General features: G+C 36.9%; 1 protein-coding gene across 1 annotated transcript; it reads left to right on the forward strand.

The window, feature by feature from the left end:
* The first annotated feature begins 4,223 nt into the window (after nucleotides 1–4,223).
* LOC107091471 (ras-related protein Rab-37-like) lies at nucleotides 4,224–23,578 on the forward strand. The gene is made up of 9 exons (XM_015385416.1): nucleotides 4,224–4,540; nucleotides 16,337–16,447; nucleotides 17,552–17,593; nucleotides 17,718–17,784; nucleotides 17,908–17,960; nucleotides 18,238–18,303; nucleotides 20,921–20,977; nucleotides 21,068–21,144; nucleotides 22,871–23,578. Exons 1-9 carry the CDS (start codon nucleotides 4,394–4,396, stop codon nucleotides 22,974–22,976), a joined length of 726 nt encoding a protein of 241 aa, XP_015240902.1. The 5' UTR covers nucleotides 4,224–4,393; the 3' UTR covers nucleotides 22,977–23,578.
* Nucleotides 23,579–24,173: the final 595 nt, after the last annotated feature.

The following is a 24,173-nucleotide window of genomic DNA, read 5'->3' on the forward strand; positions in this document are numbered from 1 at the left end:
GATAGATAGATAGATAGATAGATAGATAGATAGATAGATAGATAGATAGATAGATAGATAGATAGATAGATAGATAGATAGATAGATCTATATATATATATACCTATATATAAAAGTTTAAATGATAGTCTCTTAGTCTTTAGGAAATTATAAATCTAGAGGGAAAGAAAGATAATCTGGAAAACAGAACATTATTCTAATATGGTGGTGTAAGTGTTATGGTTTGGGGCTGCTTTGCGTTTTAACTCTTTATGATAAGGTACCTGTGTTGGTCACTTGTATAGGCTTCCCTTACAAATGGAGTACCCCCTCTTATCCACTGCACCACCCCAAAACCCCACCCCACCCTATCCATCCCATCCGTCAGTGATGTCTAGAAGCCAAAGATTTATACCAAGCCAATCAGCAAAGATATTACGATGTGGCTGTACATGTCATTTTGGCATTTGACCAATTAAATGAGCCCTTGGATAATCTGTTACCTACTGTAAATTAAGTTTAAAGTAAATTAATACCGGTAAGTTAAATTTTAAAATTAATAAGCTAATTGAAAGTTAAACAGTAAAGTTAAAATGTAAATGAGCTCAGTTAAAAAGATAAAACATGTATGTGCCTGTATCAGCATTAATGCTCTACGGTTATTTTGTAACTCATAAAAGTGTTTCTTTCACTCGCTGAGTGTCTTTCCTGAATATTTTTATAGCAGCACTTTTTTAGTTGTTTTGTTTTTTAACTGATTAGGGCAAATAACTTTTTCTTGTTATTACATTAACATTGATTTTTGCAACCAAGATATACATATTTTTTTAAATGCTACAAAAAGTAATAAGGTCTTGTTCTCCACCACAATAAAACCCTTAGCTTGAATTTTTTATTTTAAAAATATTTCACTAAGTGCCCTATAAAGGGTTAAAACGGGTTAAAAAGGGTTGATTCAACTTTATGTCTTGTTTTAGATCCAAATGCCTTGTTATGTGCACTTGGTATAAATTCTTACCACATATTCCTGTGTGCCGTAGGGTTTGAGTCTGCAACAAAGTGGATCCCTTCTGTAGATTGCAACCACCAGCATCAGTACCACTAAACAGAAGACTGCACAGGACACTGAGATCAAGCAAAGACACAGACGGCTTTAACAGAAAGAAAAGTATGATGCATAGCTCAGCCATAGTACAAATGTAATGCTAAGCTCAATTTTGTTGCAACTGTAATTATTCTTTGTGGATTTCATAGATATATCTGAGGTTTTCTCACATCAGTGCAACAGATACAGAAAGTTTCCTTTTTAATCTTTAGGAACTTGACCTCTTACATGCTAAAATTGCATTGCTGCAGATTTTCAGAATGATTCATCCAGGTCAGTCAAAGAGGATCATAGAAGATAAAATATATTACCTTTAGTTTTTCCTTTGTTTTTTTGTCCTATATAGAGTAATCTGTCCCTAATGTTAAATATGGAAATTAAAAAATGAGAAAACTAAACTGCTTTAAACTTTTCAAAATGACAAAAAATAGTTTGGTAATTCTATGATCTATCATTCTGCAACCAACACTGTAAATCTGAGCTCATTTTTTTAGGGTTAAACAAGGCTCCTTTTAGCTTAAAGCAGGAGGGTCCGAGTGATCCAGAAGATTCCTGCATCATATCCTTCTCCCTTCATATTTATATGTCCACAGAAATGAAGAACGGATTCCAAGAAAAAAAGACTAACCTGAGGCCAAAATGACAGTCAGCAGATCTGAGTCCATGGCAAGAGTCTGTGTTTGAGCCAGAAGCAAGAAAAAAAAAAGAGAAAACAGCTTTAGTTTCTCTGTTCTGCCAGTTTGTTTCTTGCCTACATCACAAACTTTAAAAAGGATCCCTGGTTTCTACAAGGAAACAGTCTCTATGTTTTTTTTTTACTGTACTTTTTGTTAGATTAACAAGTGAGTAAATATTAACTCCATGTGGAGAGAGAGGGTGAGTCCCCTTCCCCCTGGGGGAACAGAACATAATTTGAAGCTGAGTCTTTTGCAAACTCTAGTGGTAGATTGTGGAAGGACTGAAAGCAAGAGTGCATTTCCACAGTAACAATAACATTAAAGGATCGCGAATATTTTTTTCAATTAATTTTGGGTGTTATTATTGATTTATAAATTTCCTGGAAGTCAAATGTTTATGGTTTAGAAACAAAAATAGCTCAAAAGATTGTTGCATAATATGAAGCCAAATATTTCTTTAATAAAAATGCATGTGATTTGAAGTAGAATCTCTGAATAAAATCTGTTATTCTTTGAATTACAGTTATTAGAATGTGTTGATTTAGTTCATTGTAGTTTTTTTAAACTGATGTACGAAGCCCATATAACATGTTATCTGTCATGATAGATCCGATAGTTGATTCTATTACTCACTTCATTCACCTGCTGTCCCTCCCCACTCTCTAATTATCATCATTATTGTTATTCACCTGCTCCCCCTGCTATATATTAAGCCCAGCTATCGGGGCCAGATCAGTATTCTTAGTTTTGTCCTGATAGCTGACCTTAATTGTTCGTTTCATTCATCTGCTTAACTCTGCCCGGTTCCTAACCATTCATTATCTTATCCACTTGCGTCTGCTGCTTTATATTCGGCTCAGGCCAGCTATCAGGGCCAGATCATTGATGATCTGTTTCGTTAGTTTGGTTTATTCCAAGGTTCATGTCCTCGTCCCTGGAGGCCAGTGGGTTGAGAGGATTTTGGTGTTTGTCTTGTCTCCTGATCCTGTCCTGGCCCCTACTGTAGGTGGGAATACAGTTTTAGGTCCTGTAAGCCTGGCTCCTATGTGGAGACCAGTTTAAAGTTTTGCAGTTCTCCTGGTACCATGTCTTGTCTCTGTCCCTCAAATGCTCAGCCTGCCTGTCTGCATCTGTGCGTTTCTGTCTGAGCTCGTTGCTCAACACATGGAACTCTGAACCTGCCTTTATGCTCTGTGGATTCCTGGAACCCCGATCTGTCTGTTTCTCTGTGGATCGGAACCCCTGACCGGGCTTCAGACTCCTGGATTCCAGAACTGTTCCTGTCTGATCAGTATCCTGACCTGGACCAGATTCCTGCCTGCTTAATAAGGTTGGTACAGCTGGGATACTTTGGGCAGCACTGCACTGCAGCTTGTTTGGCAGTCCATCGGCTGGATCCTGGCTTCCTCGGAGAGGATTGACTGAACTGTTAAACCATTTAAGTGACTTACTCGGATAATCATCTCCTGTCAGATGATTGTGGTCACTTACCGGTGTTCTCCCGCCAGAGTGTCATGGATTGGGTTGTACCCCGCTCCCCCACTGTAGCCGCTGCGGTCCGCAGATCCACAGCTCCGTATTTTGTTTTCCGTCTGTGTGTAAATAAATGTTTTGAACTTTCTCACAGTCTGTCTCACCTTGAATACTGGGTCCATCTATCCCATTCATTACAGTAATATTCAAAATACATTTGAAAAAGTGTAAAGTAAATGTGCTTTAAAAGGATAGTATTTATGAAGTATTTTTTAAACTAATGCTTATAACTAAACAACTGGAGTGATATGTTTCTGTGTATGGAGTCAGTTTATAGAATAGGCTGGAAAAATAAATTAAAATAAGCCCAATAAGTTACTGTGTTTAAAAAAACATGTAAGACACAATGTTATGAAAATCTAATAAACTGCGTCATATTGTATTAGTTCTTGGTGCTTGATTTTAACATTTACAATTTAAACAAAGCGTGAAATGCTAGACATATTCACATGACTGTAAACCATCCGCTGGTCGACCTGCATCTGAATATGTTTCAGCATTTATCACTTAAAGTTATTATTGATTTAACTTTTTGTGTAAGATAATAATAATAATAATAATAATAGTAATGTAAGATTTTTTTCGTTCTGCTCCTATTCATTCATATGTTTTGAGTTGCATTTATCTATCATGGGAATGATTTTTTTTTTTTTTTTTATATTATCAAAAGATAAATAAATCAATATTGAGGGAAATTACTATATGAATTTTCATGGGATCCTCAATTCTGGTTAACGGGCTGAAATGTTTGGGAACCAAATGTAATAGTAAAGGGAATCCATTCTTGAAAAGGAATAAGTTCAAAAAGGTATTTCCATAACCTTCTCTCCCCCATTCATTCTAATATCCACATTAAGTACACAATGCCCCCATCCTCCGCCCATCGCGTCAAACGTCGTGCGTGTAAACCATCACGACACGTCTTTTTTTTTAATGTTAAGTGATGTGGAATGTGATTCACTCCTAAGGAGGAGCTAATTTAGGAGCGTGGACAGCCCGGAGGAAGAGAGGACTGGTCGGTGTGCGCAGTATCTCAGCTCTTTCTTCTCCATATTCCGGATCCTTAAAGGTCTTCTACAGGCACAGCAGGGGATTCAGGATGGAGCGGATGGAGTCAATGGAGCCGATCTCGGCGAGCTACACCACCGCTTACCCGGAGATCAAGCCCGACAGCGGCTACGGCTCCGGAGAAAACACGGAGAACCAGGCGAAGACCCCGACTTATGATGAAGACCTGGTGCACAAGGTAAAGAAAGCTTTATGGCGAAAATATTTCTCCCTCTTTTTGTTTACGTATTTTGTTTTGTTTTCTTTTGTGTTTGCTTGTTTGTTTCCCAATTGGTCATTTTTTCCTTAAAATTAAGTATCATCGCCTCCGTTTCAAGCTTGGCGCTCTCCATGGTGCTGATCCCCACTTTGATGCAGTTTCTCTGGAGTTGGTGACTCTTCAGATTCGCACAGACATTAGACCTCAAAATATTATCCTTCTTCTAAAGGGGAAGCTGTCAGTTTAATGTTCATATACAATAAAGGGAGGATTTAGATAAGACTCCTTCTATAAAAATCACAAGTTATGATAAAAATAATAATACAAAATTTACAAAACTACATAAGCCTATTTAAGTGCAGTGGGAAAAAAAAGAAAACAGGTAAAACAACTGACGAAAATTGCATGAAAAACCTTATTACGTTCTCTTTCATTCTTCCCACTCAAGATCCCACTGAACTATACTAGTTGTATTAGCCTGTGGTTTTATAGTGCAATAAAACACTTCCCTCCAACTGGCTTAAGGACCATCTTGTCATTTGAGTGAATATAAAGAAAAAAAGTCCTTCTAGGCTCCAGTTAAATGTCACCTTAAGTTTAAAAGCTCTGTTGCAGAAACATTCTGTCTTGGAGCTAAATTAAATGCCTTTAGCTGTCTTCATTCAGCACCACATGACTTCCTTCACACACCACGCCATATACAGTAAACCCAACATCTCACTGACTGGATGTGGTGTCCTTGCACTTAATGCACTCTTTCTGAGAGATGTACATGTTTCTGAGGGATATGCTTTCTGAAAAGTGGTCAAATTAGACACTGTATGTTAACCGAATGCACTTTGACTAAATGTGTCTAATGACCTCCGCAGCTGTGTGTGTAGGAGTGTGTTCGTGCATGATTCACTGTGTTTCTCCGCTGGCTAAAACTGCATTAAAGCACAGTACTGTTATCAGTTAAAGTAAAGCTGTAAAAAGATCCATCTAAAATCACTTTATCTCAATTGTATCCGCAAACTGACTGCTAAATTAATAAGGGCTGGATGTGCTTGTCATATATTAACAATGGGGACCACTACAAACATACATGCAACTATCATGGTATTGCATCCTATGTCATAGAGTGTGACATTTAGGTTGTTTATTTCCTGTGAATTTACAAACTGTCATATTAAGGTGCTTTACAAAAATGAGAAAGGTCCATTTGGCACACACAAATACAGACACTTTGAATCAAAGTTTTTTTCTGTGTGAAAAAGATGAAATGACACTTGCAGCTACATTTCATGATCATCTCTACCAACAAGCTGAAAGGTTTAGATGCACTAATGAAGGAAAGATGGAGGAAGTACAAAGATTGTCATGATGGGGTTTAGGTGTCTAACCCAAAATGCAGAAACACTCACTGAAAACCGGGGGAAAGTTAAGTGATTTATTTAAATATGTACAATGGTGAAAATACAAGGGTTCTGGGTTCAGCGGCCTGGTCACAGGAGGAAACTAAACTGTACAGAAGGGGATTCTGATCTGCAGGGGGTGGGAACCCTGTGAGTCCAGAGGCTTATCGGCAGGCAGTGGGCTGAGGGCTAGGCTGAGACGGAGACAGAATGCAGGCAGGCAGGTTTCTGGCTGAGAGAAGGGATTCAGATCTGCAGAGGGGGAACCTTGAGAGTCCTGAGGCTTTTCGGCAGGCTGAGGGCTGAAGCAGAGACTGAGGCTGAGTGCAGGCAGGCAGGTTTCTAGCTGAGTGAAGGGATTCAGATCTGCAGAGGGGGAACCTTGAGAGTCCTGAGGCTTTTCGGCAGGCTGAGGGCTGAAGCAGAGACTGAGGCTGAGTGCAGGCAGGCAGGTTTCTAGCTGAGTGAAGGGATTCAGATCTGCAGGGGGAGAACCTTGTGAGTCCAGAGGCTGGTTGACAGGCAGAGGACTGAGGTCTGAGGCAGAGACTGAGACTGAGTGCTGGCAGGCAGAATCCAGGCATGGGCAGAGGCAGAGACTCAGACTTAGTGCAGGCTGGCAGATTCAAAGCCATGGTTTCTCTCTCCAGAGTTTTTCTGGTTTTCAGGCGAGTCAGGATCTGAGAGACAGGGAGAAACAGGGTCAGACAGGTTTCACAAAAGACAGGGTCTTAAATCAGGCAGGCTGGCTCAGATTCTGCTAACCATTACTGGCAAACACTATGGCACCGGAGTGTCAGTCTCCTCCTCCTTAAGTAGGAGTCCTCTTGATGAGCAGATGGAAGACAGGTGTTGCAGGTGAGCACAAGCCCTCAGGAAGGGATCCTCTGCGCCCTCTGGTGGGCAAGCCTCCGGATTCCAACAAAGATGGAGGAAAGGAAAGGAGTGCGGATACATTTTGAGCTTTCCTTCAGATTTTTTTGGTAAAAAAAAGTTGATTCACATTTTTTTTATTAATAAAACAAGAATGAGCCAAAATGAGGTTGGATTTGGTTCCAACTGTGAAAATCAGTCTGTCGAAGAAGATTGCAAACATGAAAATTACAAAGTGCTTCATAGTAAGCTACAATATGAGCCAACAACACCAAAACAAACCTACGCAAGCCAGTAAATGGAACTTACAATTCAAAGGATACATGTGGAAGAATAAAGTGGTCCAAATGTCTGTTTTATCATAGAGCAGCGTTTTTATGGTTAGTTTTTGATTTCATGTCTGTCTTCATTTTACTGAAAAAACTTTCTAAAAGTCTCATTCCTTGACAGAGAGTAGGGACTCTCTAGTGACCCTTTCTGTTCCCCTCACTATCCTCTGCAGGGCCTGAATAATATTTTCATGATGCTGGAAGTCATTAGTAAATGTTTGAGGCTCCTCTCAAAGTGCAGTTTTAGTTTGGTTGCATGGTTGAGACCACGAATCCACAAATGTCCTCTCTGTTCTGTTTTATTTCATACCAAATTATTGGACTGATTTCAGGGATGTAATTGGTTCATACATAGAGATCCATGGAGAAAAAAATATCAAAAGCATTTTCATCAAACTTTGTTGATCAAACTTTCTGGTACTTGAGAAGAGGTGGCAATAATGAGCTAATTACTGAATTAGAAGATGAGGAGGAGAAAAAGTGGGAGAAACTGGATCAGGATTTCCACAGTAATAGTCCAAATGTGTGGGTGGGAGGAAGATTAAGTGATGTCTCACATCCTTTTGGACATTATGGAGACCTGTTGATGTCATGCTATGCATGATATTTGGATAAATAATATATGAAGATATAAATCTATTAAGAAACAGGTCGGTTAAGAAAATTGCTGTTAGTCACACTTTTGGAAAAGTACCTCTGCAGATCATACAGCCTTTAGTTGTTAGGATTTTTTTATTAAATTCGACTGTGATCGTATCATTATTGCATTTTTTCGTTGAATGCTATATAAAGGCTCCAGGGTTGAATCTATGCTATCCTATTTCAGTTAGGGCTCCTTTATCTGTTGATGCACTAATACTGAAGCCACACTTATTTCCTATGTGGCCTCAGCAGGTGCATTCAATAGCAAATTATAGTAAAGCCAGCTGTTGTTTTTCTGAAGAGGCAAGGCCAGTAATTACAAGTCAGCCAGTCTGCCAATGTCGGCCTGCATCCTTCTATAAGTCCTATTTCTGGCTCTCATATGCACTGACTTTTCCCCAGAAAATATATATTCTTTCCTTTCCCTCTGACTCACTCACTTTCCCTCTGAGAAAGTTTTTCTCGATGAAAGTTTTTTGTTATTCATTTACTTAAATAAAGAATAAACCTCCAATGTTAGATGAATGATTATAGAAAATATTCATTTTTAACTCTGTTAACTTTGATGATTGTGTTTAAGTGTTTAGCGCCCTTCTGATTCCTTATTCTGTCTGTGTATTTTATCTTTATATTTTTACCTTAAGGATGTATGTCCTTTTGTATTTTGTTGGTGTGAATTAGGCCCCTTTCCTCGGTCCCTGCTCTTCACTCTTACCCCAGCTGTTCTACATCCCTTTTGGTTAGTCTCCTTGGTTTCTAAGTGCTTCTTCACTCTCCTCCAGTTTTAAGCTCTTTGTTTTCCTTTGTTCAGTGCTGGTAGCATATTCAATTATGGCCAAGGTTCGATGTCATGTTCTTCTTGTGCAATATTTGTTCTTCGGTTCTAATCCTCTCATTTAAGCATTTTAGTTCTCTTTGCATTTATTTTTTTTCATCTGATCGTTTGCGACCCTTTAACAATTATGACAGGCCTGTTGCAAAGTTTCAACAGTCAGGAATGATTTGGAGAATCTTGTCATCTGATGCTGTTGTTTTATTGGGTCAGCCATCCTTATATCTCTATAAATAGATTCTGCTGTTTGTAGGCTGACTCTGGTATTTCTTACACTTAATCTTAGACTAACTTTATTGTCATTTTGTATACACAGTTTATAAAAAACGAGATTTGTACAGCTGTCTTGACATTTCTATTCCCTAAAGTGCAACAGTGATCAATGTAAAGATTGGGAGAAAAACATGGTGCAAATAAATGCATCGATATGGTCAGTGTGATGCAGAGACTGTGAAATGATTTACAGTTTTTCAACATTCAGCTCATTTCAGTTGGTTTTAGCAATATGAAGATCTTAAAGGGGAAAAAATTATTATGTAGAAATTGTGCTTTTGTGGATCTTGGCTGATAGCTGCTTTCAATGGTGTAACAACACAACAATAGGCCTGTAAGCAACATTATCTGGGTGAGGCCCATATGAAGTACAACATGTGATAAAGGTTCAGGATACGACTACAGTTCCATAAATCGGCCAAGAAGATACGATTATGCAATTCTCATGTAGGATATATTCACACATCACTCACGGAAAAGTAGTGACTGCGCACCTTGAATGAACCATTTATGACAGCGTACTACCACATGTTACAGACATCCCAAGTTTCAAAAACTCATTTCAGGGAAATGCTTAACGTACCCCATACATGCACACTTCATTATTCTTCACCTTCACAAGACATGGATATACTTTAGTATATTCTACAGTAAAATGAGTCTTATCAGGCTACCTTAAGCTTCACAGCCCCCCTCTTCACTCACGCTCTCTCCATTCATCTCCTGGTCACAATCTTCACTCACAGTAGCAGCAACGTTCACCATTCCCTCTTTGGTTCTTTGAAAGAACGTGTTTATTTTGAGAAGTTTTTTTCCATTCTTCCAGCAGCTCTTTTTTCCTTTTTCTTTTCTGTAATCCGCTTAAGTGCCTCTTTTTGGTATCCATCGTCGCTAACACATTGTACGTAAAGGTTTTAACCTATGCTCTGGGTTACCCCTAATTCCAAGTCGTGGTGTAAAAAATAAAATACTTAAATACATCGTTCTTTTAAGATCTTTATTGTGGTTTGAAACATATTATATGAGCGTTTTTTTTTTTACCAACTGTCTAATGAACTATACTGTTATTAACATAATAATTAAAAGTACCACTGTCTGCTTTGCTTTTGGTGTCGTGCTTAAACGGCTCACCATCATTTTGAAATCTAGCATGTGTTGCGGTATGAATACTGTCCGGTGCGGTCGGTCACCTCGGTATCAGGTGGGTTTAAGAGGAATTTTTCGCACCATTATATCTGCAAAGAGACGTCTTAGCCTACAATTGCGTAGGGGGCCTACCATGTGTCAGTGATAGGACCCCTAAGAGGTTGTTGCCCCTAAGCAACTTTTGTCTCTGTTTACTGATATTTACGCCATTGGCTGCTTTGCTAACATAATACACTTAAGGATCCATCAGTTTTAGTTATAAAACACGACTGATAGAATTTCTCTGAGGGATTTTCAAAGTGTGGGTTTAAATGCAATAAAACTACATATACAACTGGTAGACTAAACCATCTAAGAACATAAATATGATACTCATGTTACCCCAGCTGTGTATTTGACAGATCCAAGGATGGAAAAGTAAGAGCTGTTGGTTTTAAATCCCATCTAGCAATAATTAGAAGCAGTAAGCAAAATGCCATCCTATGACGTGTTCTGGCATTTGCAATTCACTGGCAGACTGACTCTAAGTGTACAGAAATAAGCTGTCAAAAAAATCCTTTTTTTGTAGCATGAAATAGAGAATTACTCCACTTTTATTATTAACTGATCTTGGAGCTGGGGAGAAAAAAAGGGACTTCACACAAAGTTAATTTCTCTGAACCCTGAGGCTCAGTAAAATCTAAGTCTTTCTTTCTTCCTCTCTGACACATGAAAATATAATCAGTGCCTTTTTCCAGAACATCTGTGGAAATTCTGCCAAAGTGCCTCCCGTCCCCAGAGGGAATTGAGGATACAGACTAAATTCCCCTCTACTGTTTATTAACGCAGTCATGAGCATTATGGTGTTTTTCCACCAAAGTTTCTCATATTGTAGAAGTTCAGGAACATCATGGTTTGCCTTTTTTTCTAATGCATTCTGATGTAACTGGTGTGAATTGTCATTGGTGGGAATAATGCTTTATATTAATACATGATTATTTAGATGGAACTTGCAGAAAATAAAACTAAAACTACAAATACTTAGTTACTTTACTAAAATAGAAATTTTTGCTATCTATTTTTCATAGAATTATTTATTTTTAGACAACTTTTTACTTCTATTCCTTAAATCTTTTCACCAGTTATCTCTATTTTCTACTCTTTACATTTTAAAATAGACTCATTAGTTTTGTGTCATTTAAGCTCATTGTCGTTATGGCCTGGTGGTATTTTAAGGAAATAAAAACCATTAAAATAAGTTGCTTTATTCAGTCAATTCATTTTTTTGTGGTTGGACTCTGTGCTGCACCAACTTGTTTTTTTGTTTTTTTACCACATACCAAAATAGTTTTTTAGGATGATGCTAATTTAAATTTTACACTGTTGCCATTAGTAATAAAACTAAGAAAATGAAGTATAAGGAAATTATCATCCAGAATTCCAGAAAAATGTTCCTTTAATAGGATAGTGCAGGAAAGCATCCGTCTTTAAAACTTTTTCCTGCAATACTTTAACTTTTATACTGTAAGTAGTTTTAAAAATTGTACTTTTACACTTTTTCTTCAGTAAAAAGCTTAAGTTTATACTCTTCTAAGTTTAAACTTCTACAAAAGTGTTTTTAAACAGTCAGAAAATATTCTTCTACTTGAGTAATAAATATTATTACGTTTGACACCTCTGACTGTATTGACGTTCGCAAACCTTTACCCAACTCAGTGATGTAGAAGAGTTTAAGGCTCCCAATAAAGCGACTATAACAGCTCAGCTGTGGATTGCTACAATAATGTGCTGCACTGATGCATCCAAAGTGCCCTAACAAAGTCATGTGTGCACATACTGTTCAGTTCAGGAACATACTTTACAGTTAGCCTTTACTTAATCACATTTAGTGGATTTAATTGACTTCTTTAAGATATTGTAATTACGACTTTTATAAAATAGATGCGATCTTTTCGCATGTCAGATTGTAGAACAACTAGAAGAATATCCCTGATTTGTGGAAAAGTAGACAAGAAAGAATGAGATAGCGTGACTTTGATTTGAAAAGTTGAATTTTGACAGGAATTAGCAAAGTGGGAGAAACAAACGGTCATCAACAGGACAATGATCCCAAACACAGAAGCTGAAACGGAAAAAAAGGTGCTGCAGTGGCCCAGTCAAAGTCCAGACCTCTGTCTAGTTAAAATGCTTTTCAACAAATCAATTGATGGAAAACTATTTTGTATAAATAAAGTGACCCTTAGCACAAACACACACTTGACGATCAAATGGAGGTCATCATTGTTTGTCACTTGCTGTGACCGCAATAGTCTTCATATTACGTCAAATTCCCTTTGATCCTGCCGGCTTTTTACAATTTTAGGCTTAAATGTACACACATTTCAGATTGTGTATCTTTTTGTTTGGATTTCAGAGACCTTGCTATTCTTTTTCTTTATCTGGTACCTCATTATTTACCATTGCATTAGAGCACTGTGAAATTCTTACTAGTTTAGACATCAAAGGGAAGAGAAAGCTCATTCAATCTCCCCAGCTTGGATCTCTCCAGGACCGCCTGTCAGCTTACAGACTTTTTTTTTTTTTAAACTTTGAATGTTATAATTATTTTTATAAAAAGTTATACGTTATTGAGAACATTTAGATCTAGTAGTAATGGACTCATAATCTATCCAGGGTATATCAATAGAGAATAACTGGATTATCTGCGAAAAAACCAGGAGGAATAAAAGACCTAAACATCATAAATATTCCACTGATTTACATGGTGTGAAAACCATTAAATGTTTTGATGCTATTTAACAGTCAGTGAATATGACAATTGGTACTGTTTAAAATTCAACTGTTATCTATAGAAGAATAAAAGTTTGTATTTAGCCATCAAAAGAGAATAGACTCCATCTGCGTCATCTGAATCGAAACTCGAATGCCTCTTAGGAGACCGAACAGCTTGGTTGTGTTTCACTGACTATTTGTGTGACTCAGTTGGGCAGCATTATGGCTGTGGGGGAGGGCGGGACAGGACCCTTAGTGTGACTCTATAAATGAAAGGAAGCTCAAACAAAGACAAAATATTGACTGATGGCCCTGCTGACTAACTTGGATGCTGCCTTTCAGTGATTTTATTATCTTAAAGGTTATCTCCCCCATCTATGAGTCATATTGTGACAGCTATACACAGGCAGGGTCTTGGAAAATATATTACTATTTGTGCAGATTGGGAAAAAATGAAAAAGTTGAAATCTAGCATGTCTTTGTTTAGAAATTAATAATTATCCGACACTTTACTAATTTGTTAAATTCAGTTCTGTATATGTCTTCACCTAGGATTGAGTAGATCACTTCTCATCAGAATGTCCTGTTTCCCATCATGATATACACTGCTGTATATCCACCACTCACCCAAGGTTGTCAAAAGGACATTTGAAGCAATGATCATCAGTTCAGAGCTCTGAAACTCTAAACCAGGGTTGTCAAACTGGTTCCAGAAAGGGCCGGGTGGCTGCAGGTTTTCTTTCCAAAACATCACTAGCACACCAGACTCCAGTCATCTCATCAAGGGAGTCCAATCTGAACATGATTTGATTATATGAATGGAGTCTGGTGTGCTATTGTTTGGTTTGAAAGAAAACCTGCAGCCACACAACCCTTTCTGGAACTAGTTTGACACCTGTGCTCTAAACTGTGCATCAACCATCCAACTGATAGGTCCTCTAGGCCAGGGGGGCTCAAGTCCAGTCCTCAAGACATGTCTTCTTTAACACACCTGAATAGAAAGGCTCAATCCCCTCATTTAGCCCAGCACACTGGGATCTAGAAATCAGTAAAAATGTCTTAAATTAAGTGTATTTACGCTTAAGTTAAGTAGGTAAATGAGATAGTTTGTCAATGGAATTAGTATTTTTACTCTTAATATAAGATAATTAGATAACATGTACTTGAAATAAGACAATGCAATTGTGTTTTCTTATTTTAAGTGTAAATTGTCTTGTTCCATTGGCAAAATGTCTCTTTTACCTCTTCAATTCAAGAACAAATGCACTTATTTAAAAAAAAAATGACTAATCTAGATTTCTATTTTTTTCCAGTGCAGAGGGGTGGTAACGAGCCACTCATTTGATTCAGGTGTGTTAAAAATGAGGTGTGTCAAAAAGTTGCAGGATAGTAGCTCTTGAGGACTGGGCTTGAGCACCCCTGCTCTAGGCCTATCAGTTGGTCGGTCCTCTAGGCCTATCTCCTAACAGAGATGGGGGATCTGGTGCCAACAAGTCATATCTATGCCATATGTTTTTTTTTTCCCACCCACTGAATCAGGAGAGTCCAAACTGCCCAGGTTAATTCCCTCTGAAGATTGGACTCACCTGCTTCAGTGGTTGGGCAGACACAAACACATGACATAGATGTCATGGAGACCCTCCATCTCAAACCCTAGAACAGGAGTCTAAAACCTTAAAAATCCGAAAAGCCATTTTTCCCCATGTCCGGACAAGTCAGTCATTTGTAGCTGTAGCTGTGAAATGACCTTTTAATAAATCACAGTTTATAATTAGGAATGAATGATATTTTAATGATATCGAATGATATTAGCTTCAAAACTAAATGTCGGACGGACATTGAAAGTTCCACAATATAATTCATCAGTAAATAAGCCATTAATTTTGAGATAAAATTGTGAAAATGTTGTGATTTCAGTGGTGCACACAAACCCAACTAGTGCTTAAGCTGTCACAAAGAAAATTCCAAAGTAAGAATGTTGTCAATGTTGATGTTTTTAAACAGATAGCCGGACGGCTGAAAGGACAGTAGGGAGAAGACACAGTTTCTGTAAGTAGGTCTAAGAGAAATAAAAAATACCAGTATCAGTTATCTGCTGGTTGAGTTGTAAAATAAATGAAAAATACCAGCTGAAGATTCAATATTGTGCATCTCTACTCATTAATTTTGTAAAAAAAAATATGTAAACTTATATATGTAAAAATAATTTTGTAAAAAATATATCTTCCATAGGAAAACTGATGTCATTTTGAAACACTAACAGTGTATTTGTGTTTTTTTTACTTCAAAAATAAGGAAAATGCTTTAAAAAAAAAAAAAAAATTCATGTTTGTCATCTAAAAGCAGATTTGTGGTTGATTCAAATTCAATGAATATATTATTTTAAAAACCAGTAATGCTTCTGAAACTGTAAAATGGTATTATACTGTATTTTTTTAATGGCCTCCATAAGGCCATTGTAGAGGATCTTAGGCTGCAGGTTGCAGACCCCTGCTTGGACTACCAGTTTCAGTTGGATGGACTGGTGATAGCTGAACAATTTCTCGAAACCAAGGATTAAACAAATATTGGTGGACCTAAGGGGGGTGGATAAGGGAGAAACGAGGGCAGCAGACCTGGCAAAATGACCGCAACATCAAGATGGACCAAACAAGGCTTAAAAAACGAAATCACAGAATCAATTAGGAATCAATGTGAAATTGGGTTTGAGGCTGCAGAGGGTTATAGGAATAACCTCTGAGGTCTCTATTTGGATTTTCGCTTTCTCAAGGAAGGATACGCTCTGAACCCTCAAGTCCCCAGGCCTTTGGTAGAAGGCCAAAACAATAAGTCATACCAGCAGATAGGTTTGGGAACGTGACAAAATGTTTCTTTACCATTCGTCTCTTTTTTTGTCACTATATTATTCTTAGGGCTGCTCAGTGGGGCAGTGGGTAGCACTGCTAACTTGCAGCAAGAAGGTTCCGGGTTCGATTGCCGGCCCGGGGTCTTTTTGCAGGGAGTTTGCAAGTTCTCCCTGTGCCTGCTTGTGCTCTCTCCGGGTACTCCGGCTTCTTCCCACTGTCCAAAAACATGACTGTTAGGTTTATTGGTTTCTCTAAATTCTCCTTAGGTGTGAGTGAATGGTTGTTTGTCCTGTTTGTCGCTGTGTTGCCAGTTCAGGGTGTACCCCGCCTCTCATCCATTGACAGCATGGATAAGCGTGATGGAAAATGGATGGATATTATCCTTATTTATTCCATGTTATTGTTATTCCAATAGAGAACAATCAAAGCCAGTTTATGTAATAATGCAACGCCTTTTGTCAAAAAGTTTTAATTTGAAGGGGAAACTAGTGGATTGCACCAAGTCATTCAGCAATACCTCTTGACAGTAAAAGTCCCAACTTACAGGGTTTATAGGAGCAATAGCTTCGTTGTTGGCCTAACATGAGAGAGAAATAACTGTCAGCTGTCGCTTGACAGAAATACAAGGAGATTAACAAAGTCCTTCATTTTCTCTAAAGCTTGTTTGTTTGTCTTTTGCTTTCTTGCAGACTATTTTGGTTGGAGACAGTGGAGTAGGGAAGACATCTCTTCTAGTTCAGTTTGACCAGGGCAAGTTCATCCCGGGCTCCTTTTCTGCCACAGTTGGAATCGGATTTACGGTACTTTTGGGATGTAGTGCATACGCATGCAGACAGCAGAATCCACCGGCTTAAAAAAGATTTCTTCCTTTAAATTTATAAAAATCCATCAAACATATAAATTCAAAACCAAAAACAACAGAAGAAATTGAGTTGTTTGCAATTTTGTGATGTTTTGATTTGCAAGGAGCAATGGCTTTACATTCAGCGGCTGAGGAGCTTGACAGTCAGTTGAAATGGAGTGAGGGTCTGCAACAATGAGCATGGCCTGTAGAAATATGCTGAAAAAGCCCTATATATACAGTGAGGAAAATAAGTATTTGAACACCATGCCATTTTGCAAGTATTCCCACTTAGAAATCACGGAGTGTTCTGAAGTTGTCATCTTAGGTGCATGTCCACTGTGAGAAGCATAATTTAGAAAAGTGGATTACCAACAGTAACCTTGGAAACAGTGGTCCCGGATTTATTAAGGTAATTGACCAGCTCCTCCTGTGTAGTTCTGGGGTGATTTTTCACCTTTCTTTGGATTATTGAGACCCATGGAGCCCCAGTCCAAGGAAGATTAACAGTCATATTTAGCTTAATAGCCCATTTCCTAATGATTGCTTCAACAGGGGTCCTTTTTTCAACGAGCTGCTTGGTAATTTCCCCCTTAGCCCTTTCCAGCCTTAGGGAGGTGCACAATTTTGTCTCTAGTGTCTTTGGACGACTCTTTGGTCTTGGTCATGTTAGCAGTTGGATTCTTACTGATTGTATGGAGTGAACAGGTGTCTTTATGTGGCTAACGACCTCAAACAGGTGCATCTAATTTAGGATAATAAATGGAGTGGAGGTAGACATTTTGAAGGCAGACTAACAGGTGTTTGAGGGTCAGAATTCTAGCTGATAGACAGGTGTTCAAACACTTATTTGCAGCTGTATCATACAGATAAATAGTTATAAAATCATAGATTGTGATTTCCTGATTTTCTTTTTAGATTATGTCTCTTACAGTTGACATGTACCAAAATGGCACCATATATATATATATATATATATATATATATATATATATATATATATATATATAATTTTAATAACCCTGTCCTTTTGCAATAATTGTCTCCTTTGTATTTTCCACAGAATAAAGAAGTAACTGTTGATAATGTGAAAGTCAAACTACAGGTAAGTGTGCACATGTGTTTTCAATGAGAGGCTGATTTACTTCACGAGATTCTTTTTAGTCTCCTTTGCTTTGCAAGTGAAGATAACAGCTGATAGAAGCAGATCATGGTGATTTCTGTTACAGATTTGGGACACAGCAGGACAGGAACGGTTCAGGAGTGTGACTCATGCATATTACCGAGATGCGCATGGTGAGAACCAATGAATCAGAACATAAATTACAAAGTTCCGCTTGTGCTCTGCATCCAGGATGTGATGCATTCGGTATATATGTAATTTGTCTGTTTCTTTTCTTTTTTTTTCTTTTTTCAAAGCCTTGCTGCTTTTGTATGACATCACCAACAAATCGTCGTTTGACAATATTAGGGTAAGTTTCACCGTTGTCTTCTCCCACTGTTACCTATACAGCTTAGGTCACTGTTAAACCTAAATCAACCTCTGTTTTTTTCCCTCATTGGTTTTAAAAAGAAAACTGATGACAGGAAAGTTAAACTAAAATAAATTAGTGAGGTCATCATTGCATGAGTTAAAGTGGGTTGTATAAATCCTGAGCGGTTCCTACCTGCAGCATCTGCAGGTCAAAACTCAGCAGGGGGCTGCAAGATGTAACAAAACCACAATCTCACATGTGTTTTCTTCTCCAGGCATGGTTAACAGAAATCCATGAGTACGCACAGACTGATGTAGTCATCATGTTGCTCGGCAACAAGGTGAGGAGATGTTTTCAGACCTCAGTATTTAATGTAAAATAGGCTTGGAAGAAAAATATGGTTTACTGTCTTTAGTGAACTACACTGGATATTAAGTCTGAGTTGACAGATGCTGAGTGAGCTTCCAGAAGTAGACATGGTTTTCATATGTTTTACTGAACTAGGAACGTTGTAGGAGACAAATTCCGCTTGGTTCTCTGCTTACAGAAGTTTAGAAACTAAAATCAATATTTAGTATCATCTCAAAAATGTTGTGCCAGTTCATGCAATAGATGGATGTTTGGACTAACAATGACCTATTAAAAGCGAATCTAAGAATTTGTGCTTCACTTAAAGACATACAGTATAAATTGTTTGCAAATAATATTCATATTGAGTGACGATTTTATACAAAAATGTAATTTCGTATACACAAAGTGTATACAAAATGACAATAAATGCTGTGTAAGTCTAAGAAAAAGTTATTAAACATTCTATGGAGATAAATTGGAAACATGAAGTTTGTTCAAAAAAAAAAAAAAAAGTTATACCCAAAAAAATGTAAATTTCAAAGACGTGTCAGATTCTTTTTTTTTTTTAACTTGGAGATTTTTATCTCGAGCTTGATAATTCATTTTTTGTTTTGTTTTTGTTTGTTTGTTTTTGTTTGTTTTTGTCCCTGTGTTAGCCTGGGGGACAATGCCTTAGAATCATGACTAAATTCTTAAATTAGTGGCAAGAACAGACTTTGATTTTCAGTTTTGATTTTCTTTTTTGAACTAACTGTTCCAGGTATATATTCTTTTCTTTTGAACAAACCTTTTTTTTTTCAGATATATATTTTTTCCTATTGATCAAAGTTTTTTTTTCAGATTTCCTTTTTTTGTGTATGAACAAACTTTATGGCCCAAATTTAGCTCCATACAATAACAGTTATTAAGAAATTGTCTATGCACTTAAGGCACTATGGCATTCCAAAAATACACATCAGATAGATTGACCTTTATAGTTTGAAAAATATAAACCAAATCAGAAGTTGAGAAAAAATATATCACACGTTATAAATATTTTTTACATAATGTTCCTAAGATGACTAACTTATCATTTAGTTAAGATCTCTAAAATGGTTTTAGTATCTGAAAAGAGTGAGTTTCAGTTTCTAATGATCTTGAGAAGATTGTGATATAAAGGATTGGGGGTTCTGCTGTTGCACCAGCTGAATTGTTGCCCATCAACTGCTGCAGAAGTTGCAGTCATATAGATCTGTGACTTTGTTTTTAAATCTTCATTGGTGCATTTTTTTTAGCTGTAGCTAGCATGCACTAGCATCACTGATCTCAGCTACAAGTGAACCAGTTATTCTATTATGATTAAATCATTTTTAAATTGATTTTTTTGGCACATTATTTCATAACTTTTTGTTGTTGTTGTTTGTTTTTATCAGCTCAGTTATGTTAAAATAATATTGTGTTTATCAGTTTAATGGCTTCTAAGTGCCAAAAAAAAAAAAAAAATCCTAGTATCTGTGTTTGAAGCAATTAGCAATTCTGTGCCTACCCTCCACTACCCTTTGCAACCACCAGGGGGAGTCATGTTTACTCTAAAAAAATTTTTTGCTTTAACAAACATTTAACTGCTTTTCAAATTTTAAGTAAAATTTGAGTAAGAGATTAAAAATTGAATGACTGACCATATGATCAAAATTCATTTTTCTGGCAATTTTTGGTTTAAAATCAACATTCACTTAACATTGAGCTCAATTTAAATCCTAATCTGAGGATAAGGGTGATGGCATAGAGGCCTTCCAAGCCAGGGGCGTTTATGTTCACTTGAGAAAACTCCATTCAGATTCCAGTCTCTGATTTGATGACTTCAGACTAGACTTGGTTACATTAGAAAAGAATTGCATCTTGTCTTTGACTGAATTACTAATGACTTGTCTTGATTTTCTGATTCAAGTTGAATTTTTAATACTTATTATCATTAATGTTTAAGGGGTCATTAGGACCTGTTGATGATTTCAAATTTAAACCATGGGTCTTGGTTATAAGCATTCAATACCTACTTGTAACAGGCTGGCCACCAATTACAAAGAACATATATTATTTTTTTACATGTAATGTTTAATTGATACACATAAAAACAGATTTTTTTTTTCAGTTCTTCCTTTTGCAATCAGGGATGTCTGTCTCACTTTATTGACCTCTTGGACAAATTAAAAATAATAACTTAGAGTTAACTTCAGTCTATATGATTTCAATAATTCTGCACAGAAATATGAGTTGGTGAAATAACTGACACATTATGATACACCTTTCCCATAACTGAAAGGTTTTTGAGGAATGTTGAAAGTTGAGCATATTTTTGGGAATTTAACTTGAGGTTTAAGAGGTTCTTTGAGTGGACAAATCAACAGATGAGAGAGAAGAACACAACATTATAATTAGTTTAATTATAATCAGTTTAGTTGGAAATAACCTGTCAACTTAAGACCAAAGTACTGTGTGTAGAAAGATGACGATACAAAAAATTCTTAATACATTTTTAAATTAATTACCAGAGGAGCTGTGCAGAATATTTGGAAATGAATCTAAACCTGCTTTAATTTGAGCGTCTCTGTGATGTGTTGATATTTCAGGCTGATATGAGCAGTGAGCGAGCGATCAGGAGAGATGAAGGAGAAAGGCTGGCCAGAGTGAGTCGGCTTCACACCAAACTGTACTAACACGACTGATGTGGTTGAGTTTCGTTACTTACTGCTGTCCGTTCCTCTTCATCCCTGCAGGAGTATTCGGTTCCTTTCATGGAGACTAGCGCAAAGACGGGAGTCAACGTAGAGCTTGCCTTCACAGCTGTAGCCAAGTATGACACCGTTTATTACACAATAATAACCTAATGCTGACAGAGTATCTGTTTATTACAGTGCATTGCTGTGAAAAAGTATTTGACCATACATGTTTTTTCTACTGTCGCTCTTCATATATTGAGCATTTCAGAACACCAAAATGTCTTTAACATCAGGCAAAGAAAAACTGAGTCAATCTAAAATGCATTTTTGAGATTCAGTGAAAGACCAAATCCAAACTAAGCTGCCGTTCTAAGCAAAGGGGATTGCTTTCTAAACATAGGAACCAGCTGGGATTGTTTTTTTTATTTATTTATTTTTTTTGTGGTTCTTTCTGGGATGTCTTTTTTTTTTTTTTTTTCGTCACTCCCAGTGTTCCATACGCTATCCAGTTTTTAGATCTTTAACTTAGTTTTATTTTTGAGCCTTTGGATAAAGTGTTTTTTGTGTTTATTCCTGGGGTAAGTAGTCAATTTTCCCTCAGCTGCACTGCCTTTCTGTTTTTTTCTCTTAAATGTTCTTACATTTTATGCATCCCCCTTCCACATTGGTTACCTGCTTTGTTTTTGTGTTTCCAATTTTGTTGTTTTCTATTACATCTTCTGTGCAGGTTTACTCCTTAATGCCTTCATCTTTTTGGCATTCAGCTGCTTTTTTTGTTGTTTTGCACCTGTGAAGATGGACATTGAATCATCTCCACCATATCTTTATACAGCTGCACTAGTTTTAATCTATGGACAACCTGCTTAAGGTGTGACTTTAACTAGGCCACTTCAAATTCTTCTTTTTTTACATGCAAAGCCAGGATAGTAATTAGCTCCTTAATTAGACTAAGATATTTTCTCAGAAAGTTTTTTTTTTTATCCAATCAGGTTTTTAAGCAAACTGCTTGTCATGAATTATGCATCTGGTCATTTTGACAAATAATCTAACAACAAATTAAACAAACAAACAAGGCGAATTAAGATAAAAGGAACCTTTCATAGAACAGAAGAAGCAAATGGTTTGAATCATTTATTAATCTGATTTTTTTGAGCAAAGGCTGCCTTTGATTAAAGCCTTGGAATTTGTTCTTAGCTTTTACTCCGGAAGCACTCAGTTAGCACAAGATGACGGACAAGAAAATAAATAAATTTTCTCTCAAGACCACTTAGTGCTTTTCACCTTATAGAGCTATATACATTTTTACATTTGTTGTTGGACAAACAGGCACAGAGTGAAGTGATGTAAGAACTATTGTGGCATCAAAGTTTCTGTGGTATTTTAAATTGCCTCGAATTGAACTTGCCCCAAATTTCAGTTTCCAGACTCAAAGTTACAAAGATTTTCAACCTTGTTTGTTTGATTTTGCAAAATCTGTTGCACATGAAAATATGTCATATCTTACATAATTTTTTTAACAATGTTTTAGTTTTGGGAGAGGAATGCTTTTTTGAACTATAATTCTCAGATGGGAAATCCCTTTAATAGGTTGCCTTTTTTTAATCCTGTTATAACTTCTTTCCAGTGCTATGATGGTTTTATGCAGCTTGCTGTTTTCCATTTTTATGCTTTAACTTTTTGAACTGAAGTCAGTTTATATCTTGAAACTTCTGCTGTATTTCTCAGATCCTGGAGAACCATTTCTGGAATAACTATCTAACAATGAGTGCATGTTGCTTTTAACAGTGTTTAGGTTTCTTAGCTGTAACTGAGACATTTCATTTGTCATTTTTATAGCAGTTCCCCATTTCTGTCCTTTAGGGAACTGAAGCATCGCGCTGCCCGGCATCCCAATGAATCCAAGTTCCAAATTCATGAATATATTGAGTCACAGAAGGAGAAGTCCGGCTGCTGCAGTTACTTCTGAATCTTCCGTCCAAAAACTGTCAGTCGACGACACGTAGAAAGAAGAGTGGGTGGAACTGAGCGATGCTGCCAAAACTTCACGCTGCCATTCATGGGGAATAAATCCCTACAATTACATCCGTTAGAAGAGTCTCGGAGAAAGGAACCAGGTATTAACTCAGATGACTCAAGGTTTAGTTCTGAGAAAGAGATTTTTTCAAACTCTTAAGACTTTATCAGAAACAGGATTTTTGATGTAAAAAACTGCTGTTTTTAATTATTGAAACACTGCCTTAAAATGATCTGTACTCAACTGCGGGGTGAGAGTGTGGGCACGACTTTAAAAGCCCCTTTCTAAAGGTTAAAGATAACTTTTCCAAATTAAAAAAATGACGCAGAGTGCTGAGCAAAAGATCCTCTATACCCAAGACATGAGTGCACATTTGTATGGAACCTTGACTGGGCCAGCTGAGTAGTAATCATTTCATACTGTATTTATCTATATAGCACTTCTAAACAAAGTGCAGTACAGGCAGGTAAAGCAGACAATAAAATTGTATTTTGGCTTAGAGTAATGAGGTCAAAGTTCAAAGCATTGCATCAGTTTAAGTACCTTTTAAAGACTAAAGAAACTGCACATATTTTTCCCTTGTATTACTTACTGTTCAATCCATCACATCAAATTCCAATAAAATGAAATTTGCTTCTATAGATAAAAAAAAAATGCTATTTAAAGCAGTATTTTACATTTTTCCTGATATAGTATTACAGCATGTCACAATGATCTCTATTTATTCACTGCATTGCTGATAGGCCGTTGGTAGTAACCGGTGCTTTGAGGTCACCACCTGCCATATTGGTACTCCCTAGTTAGACCGGTTAACAAAACGTTCACTACAGCATCAAACAACAATGATGTTCTCATTTTCAGGTGAGCGTAAGACTTTTAATACAAAGAAAGTCATTACTTTTACACATATACTGTTTTATAGCATCTGTAAATTACTGTAATTTATGGTAAAAAGAGGCACATCACATTACATATTCAGTATGAAGTCCATGAAATCTATAAATCATGTAATATAACATATTATACAAATCCATCACAACAAAATTAGTGTGTTAATGGAACATAATAATACTGTAGTCAGATATTAAGTTTTTAACACACCAACGTGCTCACATACAGTAGACAATCAAGATGTGACAAAAGTGGCTA

This window comes from Cyprinodon variegatus, unplaced genomic scaffold (assembly GCF_000732505.1).
Source record: "Cyprinodon variegatus isolate N-32 unplaced genomic scaffold, C_variegatus-1.0 Scaffold338, whole genome shotgun sequence".
NCBI lineage: Eukaryota > Metazoa > Chordata > Actinopteri > Cyprinodontiformes > Cyprinodontidae > Cyprinodon > Cyprinodon variegatus.